Here is a 19,121-nt window from a genome sequence, read left to right on the forward strand (position 1 = left end):
TAGAAAGATCAGTAGATTTGTACTCAGAAAACTTAGATTCAAATTCCAGCTCTGATCATACTACCTATGTAATCTTGGGCATTAAAATCACTTTATTTCTCTGGACTTCACCAAAAAAAAAAGTTGTTAGATTAGAACTGTGATGGCGAACCTATGGCACATGTGCCAAAGAGAGCATACAGAGACCTCTCTGTAGGCATGCCCACATCCTTCCCAGCAGTTGCTCCCTTCCCCCTCTCAGCCACACCTACTCCCTCCTGGAGTGCTCAGGCCACTCCCTTCCCTTTCTCCCTCCCCTATCTGGGACTAGGGGTTGCAAGTGGGGTGGGAAGGGAAGGGTGTCCCCTCCAGCCACCAGGCCCAGCCCCACTCCCTAAAAGATCTCCACTTTCTTCCTTCCTTCCCAGTTAGCTGCCAGTCTGGGGGGGGTGACTCCACCTCCCAATGCTCACTGAGCTCCCTCTGTCCCCTGCCCTCACCCCTATGTGGGTTGCAGCCCAATAGGCAGCTAGGGGGAGGCTGGATACAGGGGTGAGTCCCTGTGGATGTACGAGCCAGCTTCTCCTGGGCAGGCACAAGACAGGTGGGGGCAGCACACTTGGTCCATGAACCACCTCCCCAGGCTTCTTTGGTAGCAGCCCCCAACATGGGGGTGGTGTAGGGGTATTGCACACAGTGGGGAGGGTGGGACATGACATGCAGTCTGGAGGTGGGGGCCTGGCATGGGATCCCTAAAAGGTTCTAAAAGGTTCATCATCATTGGACTAGAAGATCCCTAGTCTTTGACAACTCTAGATCCTATCAATATCTAATTCGTCATTAACACTAAAACCTCAATGAGCCAGGTACTATAGTCTAAATAAATATTACGTGCAAAAGCAGAAATCAGTCAGAGTCTAAGTTTGGTAATTTTATTTGGCCATTTTTCATAAATGTTAATAATTCAGTTGAGGTCTCTAGGCAGCAGGGCTAAATAAGAGAGCCTTTAAGGTTTATGAAGTTCCAGCTTCACACAGATTGTCCATAAAATGTAGAAATTCTGTGTTCTTCAGTCTAATCTAGAAATACATTGAAGGGGGCAGCTGGATGGCTTAGTGGATTGAGAGCCAGGCCTAGAGACTGGGTCGTGGGTTCAAATCTGCTTCCGGTACTTCCTAGCTCTGCAACCCTGGGCAAATCACTTAACCCCCACTGCCTAGCCCTTGCCACTCTTCTGCCTTGAAGCCAATATACAATATTGATTCTAAGATGGAAGATTAAGGGGTTTAAAAAAAAAAAGGAAATTATACTGAAACGCTATCTGGTATAGTGAGAGCGCTATGTTGTTTAAACTAATGTAGCAGGGTAGGATAAAAAAATGGGGAAATCCTGTTCCCAAAAGGACCCAAGATTGTGTTAGCCAGAACAACCAGGTTATGTGCCCGATGTTTCTAACCAAAGACAAAGAAACAAAATAAAGTTACAGAGGAATTGGAAATGAAGTAAGCTATATCATCATCATAACATTTATTATAGTACTCAAATAGTGCCAAAATAAGGGGGGGAAATCTCTTATTTTATACTTATGAGTATATAATCTGACAAACACAAACAAAAGTGTACAAAGACAGAATGGATGAATTAAATTAAATGAGATAAGCTGCAAACTGGACAAAAAAGGAATTCTACCAATTTTAAATTCTATATGCTTAAAGTGCTAAAGGATAGTTATAGCAATGCTACTATGAAAAATTACATTCAAAATATTTTGATGGTGGAAAAAAATTGGCTATTCTATACATCTTCTTCCATTTTCAAAACATATAACCACAAAAGAATACAAGGACAGAATCATAAACATTTTGGTCTTTTTCCTTCCCTGAACAAAATCTACTATTTCCTCTAAAAAACTACATACCATAGTTTTTCCACTAAGCTTCAACAACCAAACTGTGAATTACGGATTTCTTTTACTGAGATTAATTTATCAATTAAGAATATGTAAGGAAGACTAAGAATAAGAATATGTAAGGAAGAATAAGCAATGAGATGGCTAGGAACACTGAGTTTTCAGACTGAACTGTGTCCCAAAGTTTCACTTTTAATGATGTTAATGATGCTTAATGGTAAAAGGCTTCAAATAAGTATAATCCAAGTTCACAATACCAAATTTATACAAAAACCTATAACAAAACACAAAAACAGGAAGGGAATAAATGGATCCTACTGACATGTAACCTCCATCATGACTTATGGCAGAGTCTTAATACATTATATCCTATTTTTAATGTGTTTTTTTTAATTAAGGATCACATTTTTTAATATAGAAAAGAAAATGTTGGTCAAAGACAGATAAAACATGAAAAAATTATAGGTATTTTCCTGGTAATTAATTCTAGTTTTTTCTTAAAGTCCACTCACACTTGGATGGGATATGTAATAAAGTTCTCAATATTTCATCCTTAGTCTTGCATATACAAACCAGAGTGACTTGTAACATTATGGTTAACTGACTGGACATGTGCTTAGGAAAGAATAATTTCTTAAAATGCAATTTAGATAGCTCAAGCTTTAACAGATAGTAATGACTAAAAGTTGTTACCAACTGGAAAGAAATGTGAATAATGACCTAAAGGTTAAAAAATTTTAAAATTCAAACTCTACATAGATGATCATTGTGCATCCTAGGGGCATATGTAGATATTACAAAGTTTCCATCTGCTATATAGTTTGTCAACTTCAAGTGCAAAAGATTGTATTTAAATTTTGTAGTGTCAAAGATAATGAACAATTTACAATTTGTTTCCTTAAAATTGAAAAGAACAATGTTGAGAAAATATTTTCAGATATATAACTTGATAGTTTGAAAACAAATAATAAACTTTTAGATTGCTTTTGAAAACATGCAAACCTATTTGGCCTACATCTCCCGATAACTATTCAAGTTCATCTCTTCAAACAAATAAAATAAATATTTAAGTTAAAATATAAACATGTGAAATATTACTATGAGCCAAGTCTTTGTGTTTGTTCAAGTGAATGGGATAAGAGGAATGCTATAGAAAGTATAAGATATCTTTATAAGGAATTATACATTGCAATGGCATTTTTGCAGCAAATGCCTTTAAGATTTAAATAATTTATAAACCATTTTTAATAAATTCTAATTTGGCTCAAACAAAATTGCATTGATACCCTCAAAAGAAAACCAAATCTGAGTTCTGAATTTTTCCAAAGCAGGCGTCATATAAAAAAGTAGAACTGAATAGAGTTGCCATTGTTAAAGCTTGTCCATTTCTGAAACATTCCATTTTCATGCACATAGTCCATTTTAATTTGGTTTATTATATTTGGTTCCTTGAGTTAATTTTAAGTGATTTGCTTCACTTTCAAACTTTTTTCAAGTTGCTTTAGTGCTGTGGTAGAAAAAAATTTAGCCAAGAGGTTAGAAGATTTGGGTTCTAGTCTAGAATATGCACTGTGTAACTGCTTGCTCTGGGTAAAATACATTAAACTCTTGCAGCCAGGGTTTCACATATATTGAGTTTGGATTAGATTATCTCTGAGGTCCCTTTTAGCTCTAGAATTCTAAAATACAAAAGGCAACATTTATACTAATTTATCAAGTATATAATGGTCTTTAACCTTTTGGGAATAAACATCCAAGATTTTTATATACCAAAGACCTTGCCTTCCATATTTTAATGAATTAAGTAAATTACCAGGGCAATCACTGACTTGATATATAATTATTTTGTAATTAAACTCATATGCCCCCCATTTAAACATGCCTGCAGATGTGTCCAAACCTCTTCCATCTTTCAAAAATCTTTATTAGATCCCACCAATCTTTATTTCTCCCTCTTTTCAGCCATATTCCTTAAAAAGTTGTTTATATTGTTACTTCCATTTCCTCTCCAATCCTCTCCAATCTGAATTTTGTCCTCATCACTCAACTGAAATTGCTTTTTTCCAAAGTTACCAATGACCTTTTAATTAACAAATCTGAAAACATTTTTTCAGTTCTTACCCTGCTTAACTACCTGCAGATTTTACTCTATAAATCACTCTCTCCTCCTAAGTGATTTTTCTTCTAAGTTTTCATATTTCAGTATCTGCTCCTCCTTACTATCATATGCTAGTTCATCATCTACATTACAGCTTATATACCTACAAACCCTAAGTGTTTCCCATACTGTCATGTGTCCTCTTTTATATTCTCTTGGTAACCTCATCAGTTCCCAGATGTGGACAAATTCTTTTCTGTAAAAGGTCAGATAGTAAATATTTTTAGGATTTGTTAATCCAGGAGGTAGAAATCAAAGATATTATGTATTTAACAAAAGAGAAAATAAATTTCCACAAAATTTCAATTGATAAAGTTGAAAATATAGTAGGAGTAGCAATAGTAGAAGTGCTAATAAAATATAATTTGTGACACAGGTCATCTAATGAGAATGTAATTCTTTTAGAGATAATCAAATTTTAATTAATTAAGGTTCAAAGTTAGTGTTACTTATCATCAAAATTGACAGTAAATTTTCATCTTTTAAAGGATGATTTGTAACTGGATTTTATGAATTTTCATCTCTGAAAATTTCTTTTTACATAGATAGGTACCACCAAATACTGATGATAAACCAAGAGTATATGGTTTTAATTGATGATACTCATTATTTAAAAGGCATTTGTTGGATTCTAATTGAATTCTTCTCTTTATGTTTGCCTCTAAGAATGTCGTTACATTGCAGAATAATTACTTCCAGTTGAAATTTAGGTAGAAGCTCCTCAATTGTACAATTAGATGGATTTCAAGACATGGAAATTTATTTTGCATTTGCAGCAAGTTCCCAAAAATGCTGCTGGAACTGTAGTTTGAGCTCAGAAAAATAAATGAATTGCAGATTTATGTGGGAATAGAGAGCTTGCTCCTTGTTTTAACTTTGACTGAATAAGAAGTATAGAAAACAACTTGCCATTACTTATGATACAAAAAATTATTTGTTGAACTAACTTACTGAAGTTCAAGTTTCACTTAAGTGCCATTTTGCCTTGTAATTTTACGTTGAATTCATTTTTAAAAAAATTACAAAGTCTGCAGCAAAGTTTATTTCCAAAGCTGTTCAGTGTTTGATAATAGTGATTGAGAGTATTTCTTGTTCAGAAAAATCCCAATTTTGTCCCTGAGCTAAAAATTGTAATAAAACTTTTTTTAAACTTCTTATTTCTACATTAATGGGAATGCACTGGTAAAAAATAATGAAATGCCACAGCATAGTGTTATGTGAGACACTAGTAATGCTGTTGTGCTATAACTTTATTGCTGCAACTTGTTATGACTCAGCCACTGACACTTGTAGTGTACTAAGAAATAGTACAAAATGATTAGTGTCACATCCATTCTGCTGCAACTCTGCTATCATATGAAAGCAGCCACAGTAAATGAATGAGCATGGTTGTGTTTCAATAACTTTGTTTATAAACACTGAAATTTGAATTCAATTTTAATGTGTCATATTATTCTTTTTATTTCCCCCTAACTATTTAAAAATGCAAAAAAATTCTTTTTTTTAAACCATTCTTAGTTCCCAGGCCACAGTATAAAAATTAGTACAGTCCACTGGCATACTGATCCCTGAGCTTAATTAACACCTGTACATAAATGATTCCCAGGTCTCCTGGCTCTCCCTAGGGCACTATCATCATGCCTGTTGAACATTTCAAACTATGTCCAAGATGTTCTAGAGACATCTTATCTGAAAAATGTCTAAAGCTGAATCCTTTATCTTTCCTAAACTGTACCAAGTACCAAACTTCTCCATTTCAGATGAAGACACCGCTATCCTTCCAGTGTCTCAGATTCATAAATTTCAACATTAGCCTGAACTCCTTATTTTCCCCTCATTCCAAAGATCCAATTAGTTGCCAAATCTTGCCATTTTTAACTTCATAGCATCTTTCATATCCTTCTAGTCACCCAGGCTATCTTCTTTGTTCAAATTCTCATCACCTCTCATTCAGACTATATATAATTTTCTAATTGGTCTCCCTCCTCAAGTCTCTAGCTACTATAATTCATTTTATACAATGCTGTCAGAATAATTTCCTTTTATTCTAATTAAGGAAATTCTACGGAAATTCTAACTATGTGACTTCCCTACCCAATCAACTCCAGTGACTTCTTGTAACCACTATAGTGATAAAACAGAAACTCTTTTGTTAAGTTTTTAAGGTCCTACAGAATACAATATTTTTACTTACCTGTCACATTAGAAAATAAGCTCATTACAAGTAGGAATCATTTAATTCTTTGTATTACAACTAGTCCCAGTGCCTAGCACAAAACCTCATATCAAGGAATGAATTAATTCTTATTGCTGTAATACTTGTTTGTTAAATGAGAATGATCCAAATCCTATTTCAACTTTTTGGACAGAGATTCGTCTCATATTACAAGCCCCATATCTCTTTGTTGAATCTCTGAACTATACATACAAAACCTATTCTTCCTTAATTTTTTACTTTTTCAGGTTCAAACATCACTTACAGTACATCTTGTATTTGCCCTTCAAAACAAAATTAAGATGGTCTCGATAAGTCCAAAACTTAAGTCTCATTATAACTATGAATCCCACAGTACCAATATTTAAGTGAGCCCCACTGATTACAAATATGCCATTAGTGTTTGATTCTTTTTCTTAAAAACCTTACCTTCTGTCTTTGAATCAATACTAAGTATTGGTTCCAAGGAAGATGTTTGATTCTTTTTTACCAACACTAGTTTTACTAAAATATCATTCTCATGTAATTCCAAAAGTTATTATCTATAAATCAAGGCTTAGAATATCTGAATAAACTGTATTATACTTGTGTGATACATTGTTATGTACTTCGCCTTAATGTTCTCAGTAGAATACAAGTCATCTTGAGAGCTGAGAATTATAATGCTCAACACATTGTATAAAGAAAAATAAAAGTGCTGCAAGTAAAAATTTTTTTAAGTCTCTGTAGTGCTCTGAAAATTCCTTTCTCCAATTACATCAAATGTTCTATGTAATCTTTTAAAAATTTTTAAATATTTAAACTTAGAAATAATTAGAAAATTATTTAATTATAGATGATTTTTAAAATTAGTCATAAATATGGTTTATTATTTTCTCCCTAAAACAAACATTTCTAAAAATTTACTCAGACTACTGGCTGAAATATTTTCTATTCTGGAATAATATTTTTCCCCCTGCATTTAAGGTGATTCCACAGCTACAATTTTATTTGAAATGAACTATTCTACTAGTTTCCCCTGTTAAGTGACTTTATAAAAAAATACATCATACATATATATACATAAATACATATACACACACATATATATGTAGTACCTTGGAAAGAGGGGGAGATTTGAAGTTAAAGGATCAAAGACTCTTCAATCTGTACTCACTCGTCATCTCCTTTAGATTTAGTGAGCATCTCTATGCGGATGACTGTCAGATCTATCTATCTACCCCCAGGTTCCTCAGATACAGTCCTGGATCACCAACTGTCTATTAGCTATTTCTATAACGCTTAATCAATCAATAAGCATTTATTAAACACTTAATATGGGACAAAACTTACTCTAAGCTCTGGAAATACAAAGAAAACTCAAAACCAGTCCACATTCTCTAGTGAGGGAAATAATACATACAAAAATAAGGTTTACACAAGCTACTTACAGATAAAATGAAAGTAACTTTGGAGAGGAAAGAATTAGCAACTTAAAAAAATCAAGAAAAGCTTCCTGCAAAAGGTAACCTTTCAGCTACGACTTGAAGGAAGCCAGAATTCTACAATCCAGAGATGAAGAGGGAGAGCATTCTAGACATAAAAGATAGTCACTGAAAAGGCACAGAATGGGAAGTGAGTTTGAGGAAGGACAAATAGAGTAGCATAGCTGGACTGTAGAGTTCAAAGAGGGGAATAATGTGCATCAAGCCTAAAAAGCCTGGAAGTGGTCAGGTTGTAAAAAGCCTTAAATAGCAAAAGTTTATATTTGATCCTAATAGGTGACCACTGGAGTTTATCAGCAAGGTGGGGATGTAGACATCATCATATCTGTCCTTTGGGAAAATCCTTTCAGCAGTTGTGTGGAGAACTGATTAGAATGGTTAAGGCTTGTGGCAGGAATACCAATTAGAGGGTTATTGCAATAGTCTAGTTAAAAGGTGATATGGACTTGAACTAGGGTGGCTAAGAAAAAGATGTATGAGAGATGTCATAGAGATAGAAAAGATAAGATTTGGTAAATGATTGCATTTATCAAGTATGCAAAAATGAGAAGTTTAGGATTGCACCCTTAATAAGGAAGTTCAGAAAAGGTTGTGGATTTAAGGAGAAAGAGAATAAAAACATTTGGTACATGTTGTATGTATGACATACATGTTCTATATGTTGAGCCTGAGATGGCTCTGGGATACTCAAATTTGAAATGTTCAGTGGCAACTGGTGATGTTTTATTGAAACTCAGTAAGTCTAGCGTTAGTATAGAGATAATTATTGAACCTATAAAAGAAAGAATCCAAGAAAGAGCCGTAAGTGACATCCACCTAATGTTTGTGACATGGAAGATCCAATAGTGGAAATTGAGAAGGAATTTTCAGACAGATAAGAAAATACAGAAAGAAACAAATCACAAAAATCAAGGGAACAATATTCAAAAGGAGAGCGTGATCAATAGTGTCAAATGCTAAGAGTTCAAGAATGAGGACCAAGAAAAGACCAGCAGATTTGGTCCTTTAGAGATTACTAGTAGCTTTGGAGAGAGCAGTTTCAGTTGAGTGATGAGATCAAAAGTCAGGCTCCAGAGGGCTTAGAAAAGAGTAGGAAAAGAGGATGTAGAGGCACACAATCCAGATAGCTTTTTCAAGGAGTTTAGCTTAGGCTGGCTGAAGAGAAAAATAGAATGACAGCAAGGTGGAATGGTAGGATCTACTGAGGGGTTAGAATAAAGGGAGATATGGGAGCATTTGTAAGAATCAAAGAAAGAGCCAAAAGAAAGACTGAATATTAGAGAATGAGGATGTAAGCAATCTGCTAGAGATGGGAAGAGATAGAATCAAGGGTGCAAGGAGAAGGGTTGGCTTTGGGTAGGAAATAATCCAACACCTCATCAGAAACAGGGATATGGGTGGAGATGATCCTTCTGAGGGGACAGGGAAAAGGGCTGCCATGGGAGGTTTGAGGAGAAAATAGTTATGGAGCAGTCACTGGAGTGACTAGGATATATAAGTGATTAAAGAGGAATAGAAGGATTGCCTTGGTGTCAGGAGGGTCCAGTTCAGATTAGATAGAAAAAATTTGCAATGAGAATACTTAGCAAGGTTTTATGACTTTCTTCTGCAGCATGCAAATAGAAATTAGGGGAATCATCCAAGGTTGTCATTTGATAAAGTATGATTAGTGATTCCAGAAAACAAAAAGGGACACACAATTTTAAGATTAGAGAGGTCAGTGTAGAGTGGAAGAGGTATACCAAAGGCTAACAAAGGAGGAGAACATAAAGAAGAGGTGATGATCTAGTAAAATACCGAATTATGGGAACTGGAAGTCATGATAAGGACAAAGAATAGGGCTTGGGGTCATAAAGCACAAAAAGAGATAAAAAATAAAAGATCATTATTGGATAAAGGAACACCAGAGTACCTCACATGATACAAATGCAAGTGATAGCAAGATCAACTATTTAACTATACTGGTGTGTAGCTGAGGTGGAACAGCAAGTCATAGGAGTCAAAAAGACTGAAGAATTAGGAAGCACACTATGCTGATAACCCCTATTATGACAGCAAGAGTTGGAGTAGAAAGATGTTGAGCCAAATACTAAACTCATAGGGGAAGGCAGGAGAAGGGGGTTGTGGAGGAAGGTAGTAAGTGGAGAAGTATATCAGTATATAACAGCTATCAGATTTTGGACTGTGAAATAAATTTGGACAACATGAACTTCTAAGTAGAAGTTTACTGAGTGAAGGAGAGCAAAGATTGCTTATTCTAACTCCCCTGTTTGGACCAATGAGTCAAGGAACATGATAGAAAATTTGTAGCCAGTATTAGAAAGGATGGTCAGAGATGTAGTGTCATTTGAAAGGAGACAGATTTCAGAGTGCTAGAAGATGGGAGGAGCAAGAGAGGAGGTTTAAAGCAAAAGGAAGTTTGTTCATTATGAAACCAACATTCCAGAGGGTACAGAAGAAATAGTACAAAGACATTGATGGACTAGTGATGAAGTGGATGGTAATGAACAAGTGGACTTCACACTAACTTCAAACTCACTATGCCCCACCCCAAAAAATTCACCCCTCTCCCAAACTTCCTTACTACTATTGAGAGCACTACCATTCTTCCAGGGTGTCATTATTAGCTTCTTACTCTCCCTATATATCCAATAAAATTGCAGTCTTGTCATTTCTACCTTCACAAGATCTCTTGAATCTGACTCTACTCATGTAGCTACCTTCTTAGTTTAGGCTTTCATCACCAGAATGAACCATCGAAAAAAGCCTTCCAATTTAACTCCATGCCTCACTCTTCATCAATCTATTCTTCCTCAATCTATCCTTCAACTTAGCTCTAAAATGATTTTCCTAAAAACACAAATCTGACTGTGTCACTGCCAACTCAAATAACTCCAGTAGCTTACCTCTAAGATCAAATCCAAATTCCTCTCTCATTCAAAGTCCTTTATATCCTGGCTCCAATATATATTAATACCCTTCATGCATCCAACCATCCCATCAATCTGGCTTTCTTATCTTTCTTGATACAAGGCATTCCATCTTCCTTCTTCCTCTCTTTGAGTTGGCTGTCCTCTATGTCTACAAGGCACTGTTTTTCCTAACTACTCACCTCTTAAAGTTTCTAGTTTCTTTCAAAACTCAGTTCAAGTACCACCTTCTACAAAAAGGTTTCTGATCACCCAAATTGCTGGCATCTCTCCTCCAATAACCTTATATTCATTTTGTATATTCTTATAAAATATGTGCTGCCTTCCCAAATAGAATTCCAGCACTTTGAAGGCACTTTTGAGTTTGTATACACGGTAGGCACTTAATGAGTATTTGTTAATTGACCAAATTCAAATCCTAATTCTGACACAAGCTGTGTAATCTTTAGATAAGTCAGTTAACTTTTTTAGGCTTCTGTTTTGTCATCTGTTGAATAAACAATTATTTGATTATGTATGGATTAAACCAGCAATGGGCAAACTAGGGCCTGCAGGCCAGATGCAGCCCCCTGAAATGTTCTATCCACCCTGCAACAATATTCCTAATCTGACAAATACAATGAGTAGGTTACAATACAATGAAACTTCAAAAGAGTTGCCTCAGAAACCGACTGACAGATGAGCATTTCCTTTCCTTTGGCCCCCTCTTTAAAAAGTTTGCCCATCACTGGATTAAATTATCTATAAATCTATTAGCCTACAGAAATCCATGTACGTATATGTATGTATCTTTTCTTAAATTATCAGTAATTCAGTACAACTCTGGGATTGCAACTTTCGAATCATCCATTATTTTTCTCTCTCACTGCCTTTTCCAATCTGTTGCCAAGTCTTATTAATTCTATCTCCACAACATCTCTGATATTTGTCTCTTTCTCTCCTATCACATAAATTAGTAGTTGTCTCATTTAACATGGGACTTCTTTCTACCATAAGGTTCATATTCAGCTCTGATCTATACCACTACAATAGTCTAAAAGGTCTCCCTACTTTCATTTTCTCCCCTCTCCAATTCATCTCTCACATTCCTGCCAAATTGTTATTCCCAAAACATAACTGACCACATATTCACATACTTCTTCCTTAACAATGAAAATCTTCAATGGCTCCATATTTCTTCTAGAATAAAATACAAAAATTTCAGATTGGTATTTAAAGCTCACTACAATCTTGCTCCCATTTACCCTTCTATTTTTACTTCACATATTCCCTTTAATACGCTCTCAAATATAGTCAAACTAGTCTTCTGGCTATTTCCAAATATGATATGTCATCTTTTACCCCTCTCCCTTTACATCAATGGTTCCTCAAGTCTGGAATGCCTTCCTCCCTCATCTCCATCTTGCAGAACTACTAGTTTCCTTCAAAGCATAAGTGCCACCTTTATTTGATACTCTCTTCCTCCAGTAATTAGCATATTCTCCCTCTTGAAATTAATTATATTGTTTTTCATTCCAGCAGAGAGCAAGAATGTTTATAAACTCCCTAAGGGCAAGAAGTATTTTGTTTTTGTCTTTGTATCCCCAGAACCTGGTCTTGCACAAAATAGGCCCTTTAAAAATATTTGTTGAATTGAAATGAATTAGCTATAGCAAATCTGGTTTTCAAGGTTCACAGAATCAATAATATTATACTTTATTATACAATAATGATCAAAGACCCTAGAGCTGGAAGGAAATCTATAGAGATCACTTTTCTAGTCCAACATCTTCAATTTACAGATGAGGGGAAATGAAACTCAGGGAGGTGAATGTCATACAAATTCTAAATAACAGCAGAAATGGAATTGGAATTCAGGTTGAGGGCTCTATATCTAGTAATCTTTCCACTTTGACCAACGAACTTTCTCTCAGAGAATGAAAAAAAGATAGCTCCTCTAAGGAAGGGTTTCTTTATTTATATACAGTTTGGTATTCTGTACTTAAGATCCTTACTTTGTGGACTGCACACTCTCTATTGACTCTTATTTGCATCTCAATCTGAAGCTTTTTCAAAGGAGACAATTCTTTCTAACCCAAGAAGGTGGTTTTTTGCATGGTCTAAATTAAGCCAAATATTTGAAAAGGGTCAGGATATGGAAAACAATCAGCTTGCCAAGTTCATATGGCTTCAAAATTTTATAATTAAGAGCTTTGGAGATAGAAGATTCCTGAGAAATTGTCAAATTATCCCTCATTTTACACAAGACAAAGAAACTGAAGCTTTTATCTACCTGGTTCATCAGCTTAGTCAGAGCTAGAACCCAAGTCCTCAGACTCCAAATTTAAGTCTCTTTCCACTAAACTATTCTGCCTTTTATTTAAATTTCCAGAGCAAACACCTCTATTTAAAAAAAGTACAAAAACACTAGCTCCCTGAGTAAACATTATTCCTAACTACTTTCACATTGGAGGGAAACAAGCAATTATCAGTACCTTATAAATGTCAAAGAGGTGAGATTTAAAAAAATAAAGCTCTTAGGGGACAAAAAATTTAATATAAAAAGAACCAGAGTAGGGCATTCTTAATAAAACTTTCATTTAAATCAAGAAAAAAATTCTTTTAAGAGTTAATAGCCTTACAGAGCAATATATTAAAGGTTCAGTTTTCAAATTTGAAGAAACCACTTTTATACATTATTCAAATTTTATTAGTTCAGGAAATGTAACAAGAAGAGTCCATTTTTTAATCCAAGACAGATAATTTTGAAAAAGTTATACACGTTACACATTTAAACAGAGCCAGATGAATTTAAAGTAAGCTAAACTAGATTTTTAAAAAAGAAATCATTTCCATGAAATAGTGCAATTTGGCACAGTTTATTTATTCAGAATCTACTCATTCATAAATAATATTCCTTATTGAGGGAAAACATCAAAAAATGTATTCCTTTGGAAATGTTCAATAATTGATTTGTCTCTGACACTTATTCCCTATATGACCTTGGGCAAATAAATCATTTGGCCTCCCTGAGCTCCAGTTCCCTCATCTGTAAAAAATGGGGCTTAAAACTAGTAGGACTCTGGAGGGTCCTTCCAGCTCTAGATCTGTGATCCTGTGAACTCAGTTGGAAAGTCAATAGAGCCAGCAGTGGGGTAGCTCAGGTCTAGAGACTCCAGGAGGTCCTGAGTTCAAATTTTACCTTAGGAGTATCTGAGGCCTAGCTGTCTGACCTTGGGCAAGTCACATTTGCCCAGTTGCCTAGCCCTTACTAATCTTCTACCTTGGAATCAGGTATCAATTCTAGAAGAGAAGGTAAAGGGTTTTTTTTTTTTAAAAGAAAACAAAGTCAATGGAAGCCTCATTCCCCCCACATCAAGGCTTTAAGTACACATTAAAATGAAAAATTTTGATTACATTAATTAAAAATTTTTTGTACAAACAATACTAATGCAACCAAAATTAGAAGGGAAGCAACACACTGGGATATCATTTTTATAACAAAACTCTCTTGACAAAGATTTAATTTCCCAAATATATAAGGACCTAAATTAAATCTACAAAAAATCAAGCCATTCCCCAATCAACAAATGGTCAAGGGACATGAATAGGCAGTTTTCACAGGATGAAATCAAAACTATCAATAAGTACATGAAAAAGTGTTCTAAATCCCTCCTGATTAGAGAGATGCAAATTAAAACAACTCTGAGGTTCCACCTTACACCTAGCAGACTGGCCAATATGGCAGCAAAGGAAAGTGATAAATGTTGGAGAGGATATGGCAAAATTGGGACACTAATACTCTGCTGGTGGAGTTGTGAATTGATCCAACATTTCTGGAAGGCAACTTGGAATTATGCCCAACGGGCTTTAAAAGAATGCCTTCCCTTTGACCCAGTCATACCATTGCTAGGTTTGTACCCCAAAGAGATAACAGGGGAAAAACTTGTACAAAAATGTTTATAGCCGCACTCTTTGTAGTGGCAAAAAATTGGAAAATGAGGGGGTGTCCATTGATTGGGGAATGGCTGAACAAATTGTGGTATCCGATTGTAATGGAATACTATTGTGCTGAAAGTAATAATGAACTGGAGGAATTCCATATGAACTGGAAAGACCTCCAGGAATTGAAGCAGAGTGAAAGGAACAAAACCAGGAGAACATTGTACAAAGAGGATGATACATAATGGCACAATTGAACTTAACGAACTTCTGTACTAGCAGCAATGCAATGATCTAGGACAATCCAAAGGAACTGAGGAGAAAGAAAGCTATCCACATTCAGAGAAAGAACTGTGGGAGTAGAAACTCAGAAGAAAAACATATAAACAATCACATAGTTTGATGAGGATATGGTTAGGGTTTTTACTCTATTGCAAATATGAATAACATAGAAATAGTTTTTGAACAATGATACATGTATAACCCAGTGGAATTGCTTGTCAGCTCCAGGGAAGGGGGAGGGAGGAGAGGAGGGAAAAAAACATGAACCATGTGACTATGGAAAAATATACCAATTTAAATAAATAAATAAATGATTTTTAAAAGAGTACATTAGCCAGTTATTAAATGTTACACTTGTTTGTAAAATATTATATAATATAAACTAATCATTAATTTTAATTATCCACATTAATAAAATTATATAATCTAAATATCTCACTAAGTTTGGCATCAATAATCTGAACACCAAGATTTTGCTCTAGCTGCTCCATTTTCATCCAGCTGCTCAAATGTTATCCAAAATTCATTTTAAAAATAAAATTTAAAAGATAATTTTGCTACTAATAAGTTCACAGATCTAAAGTTGAAATGGAACTGAGTGGTCTACTTGTCCATATTTCTCATTTTACAACTAAGGAAACTGAGGCCCAGAGGAGATGTGACTTACTAAGGGTAATACAAGTAGCAAGTAGTACTAATATTAACACTGAACACAGGTTATATGAATCCAAATCCAATAGTCATCCCACTAAAAGGTGTTTATCTATAAACAATGACCAAAAAAAAAGTTTTACAAATTAATTTCCTGTTTTAAAAAAAGTCAGGGGAAGGGGAGTGTCTGGAGTTATGAAAAAGCTATACCACAGAAGATGAAGTTACTGATGCAAATATTTCTCATTATGCTTTAAAAGTAGGACAGATTACTATTTTAAATATATAATAATTTTATTATTAAAATTGCTTACTCTTTCATCCACTGAAACTTTTTATTAACTCAACTTTTAGACAAGCTCAGGACTATCCATTTTTGGATGAATACTTACAAAACTATAATTACTTTATAAATCATCCTATCAGAGCATGAGGGCTGTTCAACAATATGAAGGGGCAATTAAAATGAGCTGCAGGGAAAAAAATGGAACAAAATGTAAAAGTTATAATAAACAATAACACCTGGGGCCTAGCATCAGTTTTATCATTTGACTTCTGAGTACAAAGCTATTTCAACTTTAGGACCTCCCTTTTATTTCACCTGAAGAGGGGATAAATGAGACAATACAAATTCCAATTAAGAACAAAGACAGGATCCCTTAGATTAAAAAGGTCAGAAAGCCTATCTTTTCCAGCACTCTAACTACCTACCCCCTACATATTCAAAGTTTCAAGTAGTTCTCTTGAAACAAAACCCTACAGTATTGAAATGTTTTCTCAAGAGGTGTCAACACACCCTTTATCTCTATTTTTAAAACCCCCAACAACAGAATACTGTAGTGAAATGCTCCTATGAACACGGAAAATTTTAACAAAGGGAATCCACACTAAAAGATAAATGCTTGGGAAGAAATTTAGTCTTTAGGGAAATGGTATTATCTTGGTAGTCTACAGGAACTGGAATCTAGTAATAAGATGAATGGTGAAAAGGGTAAGGAGCATCAAGTGGGAAATACAATTCAAAATCCCATGGGAAAACATGCTTGGCTAGAGGTAAGGGCATCCCTTTCTGGGGAGGAGGGTGAGGGGGTAGTGCTATTATTTCATGTAGGCAACCCAAAACATGTTAGAATAAAAGCAAAGTAATTAAAAAGCACCTTGCAAGTTTGGCCAGCATCCTAATCATATTATCATAAACCCCAGGAGCTTTTGAAAACATAACTAAGGTCACTCCATTTCCCCTACCCTCATTTACTGCAATCTAGCCTCAAAGCAGCTTTTTTCTCAAAAGATGCACGTCTAAAAGGCAATCCTGCCACCCCACACATGGCATTTTCTAGTTTATACATATGTGTTTAATTGTGATTCCTAACAAATTAAACCAATGAGATAGTATGTTTTTCCTTCAGAAGCACAAAAACAAATATTTTCTGCTTCTAAAGGTGCAAGCCTCACTCAAAGCACTTGCACCTGTGGGGTGCGTCCTGCTCCCCAGACTCTTGAGGCGATAGTGCAATAAACCCTTCAGGAATCATACACAGCTCCCACAGGACAGCCACATGGTCACTTCAACAAGAAAGCTATGTGATCCCGGGTACCTCCCTCCATTTATTGCCTTTACATATCCGTGAGTAATGGAAGGGAATAAGGAACCCGAAGGCTGTGGTGATGGTGGTAACATTTTGACAACAGAAATGACCGCTTCTCCGTCTTATTGTAAAGCTATTTCCAGACAGAGGCAGCAGACGAGAAGAAGCAAGACATGGTGGTGCTTTCCCACCAGGTGATCAACACTGGTTTGGGGGTGGGTGGGTGAGGGGTGTTCCCTGAACAGGTCCACGAAGGCCCTACAAAGACCATCCTAGCAGGGCAAGGCGGTTCTATCATTAAAGGGGGAAAGAGAAGAGGTAGGAGTCTGGGAGATGGAGGAGGAGGAGGAGGGGGCAGCAGGGAGTGCGGCGGCTTCCATCCAGCTCGCAGCAGCCAAGCGCTGTGTAAACACTCGGGGAGGCTGCTTCTCTCACCTCCCTCTCCCCTTGGGGTGGGGGTGGAAGTGCGAAGAGCCCCCCACCTCCCCAAGAGCCGCGCCGCACACGCACAGACAGACCCCACAGTTCGACCCCTGTCAAGCATGAGAGAAGGAAGGGAGGGGAGGGAAGACGAGGGAAGGAAGGTACCGGCGACGGAGAAGGCAAGCGTGCATGTGTGTTCCTTCGGGTGGGTGCCTCCCCCAGTCCGCCCCGTCGTGCTTACCTGCGGGGGTCGCTCCAAAGACTCGCACCACTGGCACCTTCTTAACGGGGGCCTGGGTGAAGGGGGATTGGCAGATATCCAGCCCCTGCAGCGGGCTGGCCATGTAGTAATCGGCAGTCACTATCCGCACTGAAAACATGTTCGCCGCCGCCGCCGCCGCCGCCGCCACCTCTTCCTCTAGTAGCCACACAGCAGCAGCAGCAACAGCAGCAGAAGCAGAAGCAGCAGAAGAAGCAGTTCCCTCCGCAGCAGCAGCAGCGCCCCCTCCCCGCCTGCCGGCCCCTCTCTCCTCTCTCGCCTCCCCACCCCTCCCAGACACAGTGAGGAGGAGCAGGAGCCGCAGCGGTGGCGGCAGGGCCTGGGGCTTGGGGTTCGTGCTGCTGCTGCCGCCTCCTCAGGAGTGCTGCGCGGGGGGCACGGCCAGAGAAGCCCTTGCACTTTCGTCGCTGCCACTGCTATAGCTGCTGCCGCCGCCGCCGGGAATCACACAGGCTTCTCCGTCCCAGGCTGCAGCTCTTGTTGCCATGATGATGATGTCACGGACGCAACCACTGGGGGGAGGGAGTGTGTGTAAAAGAGGGAGGGAGAGGCGGAGGGGGGGGTGTGGTTAGAGAGAAGGGGAGGCGGAATAGGGGTCACTGGGAGGGGAAGGGAAGGGTAGAGTAGGGTGGGGGGTAGAAAAGAAAGAGAACGTATTTCTATCCCCCCCCCGGCCCCGATCGCGCAGTGGGGGAGGGGAAGGAGGGCACGCGCCGGGTCCAGCCTCAGCTGGGGCCTGGGGGAATCGATGACTCGGTCTGGGCACCGTCACCTGGGTGTGGGGTAGGGAAGAGGGAAAGGGAGATGGAGCACCGATATCATGGATGGAGGGGGGAAGGGTCGCCTTTCAATTACTCGCGCGGGACCGGAGGGGAAGGGGTGGGGGAAGGGCGGCTGTGTTTGAGTCCGTTTTAGCGGTTACGCGAGATTGGCAGAAGCTGCCGCATTTCGCGGTTTTTTTTCCGCTTCAGACCGCCATTTCGTATCCTGCAGTGGAGGCGGAGACGGAGCCCAGCGCCTCCGCCCGTTTTCCGAAGGTAAGAGAATCCAGGGAAGGGGAGGGAGCCAAGGTGGGGTGGGGGGTGGGGGTTGGCACCGAGCCGTGGCGTGCGAGAGGGGAGGGGCGGGTGAACGGAGGAGAACGGGGCGGATATAGCACGAGCTCCTCAGGTAACGTTCGGAGTTCCTGCGCGTGGCCCGGAGGCGGCGCGAGGGGCGGGGGAGCGGGAGGCTTCGGGCTCTGCCTATAAAAGGGCCGCCCTGTCCGTTTCGCTCATAGTACGTGCTGGTAGCCACCATA

General features: G+C 37.9%; 1 protein-coding gene across 1 annotated transcript in view; it reads right to left on the reverse strand.

Annotated features, from left to right (window-relative positions):
• Window positions 1-17,921, reverse strand: part of REV3L (REV3 like, DNA directed polymerase zeta catalytic subunit) — a 274,157-nt gene extending 256,236 nt beyond the window's left edge. Inside the window, exon 1 of the mRNA XM_044676720.1 lies at window positions 17,783-17,921. Coding sequence (XP_044532655.1) covers window positions 17,783-17,921 — 139 coding nt within the window. The remainder of the gene's footprint in view (window positions 1-17,782) is intronic.
• Between the last annotated feature and the right edge of the window lie 1,200 nt (window positions 17,922-19,121).

This window comes from Gracilinanus agilis, chromosome 4 (genome assembly GCF_016433145.1).
Source record: "Gracilinanus agilis isolate LMUSP501 chromosome 4, AgileGrace, whole genome shotgun sequence".
NCBI lineage: Eukaryota > Metazoa > Chordata > Mammalia > Didelphimorphia > Didelphidae > Gracilinanus > Gracilinanus agilis.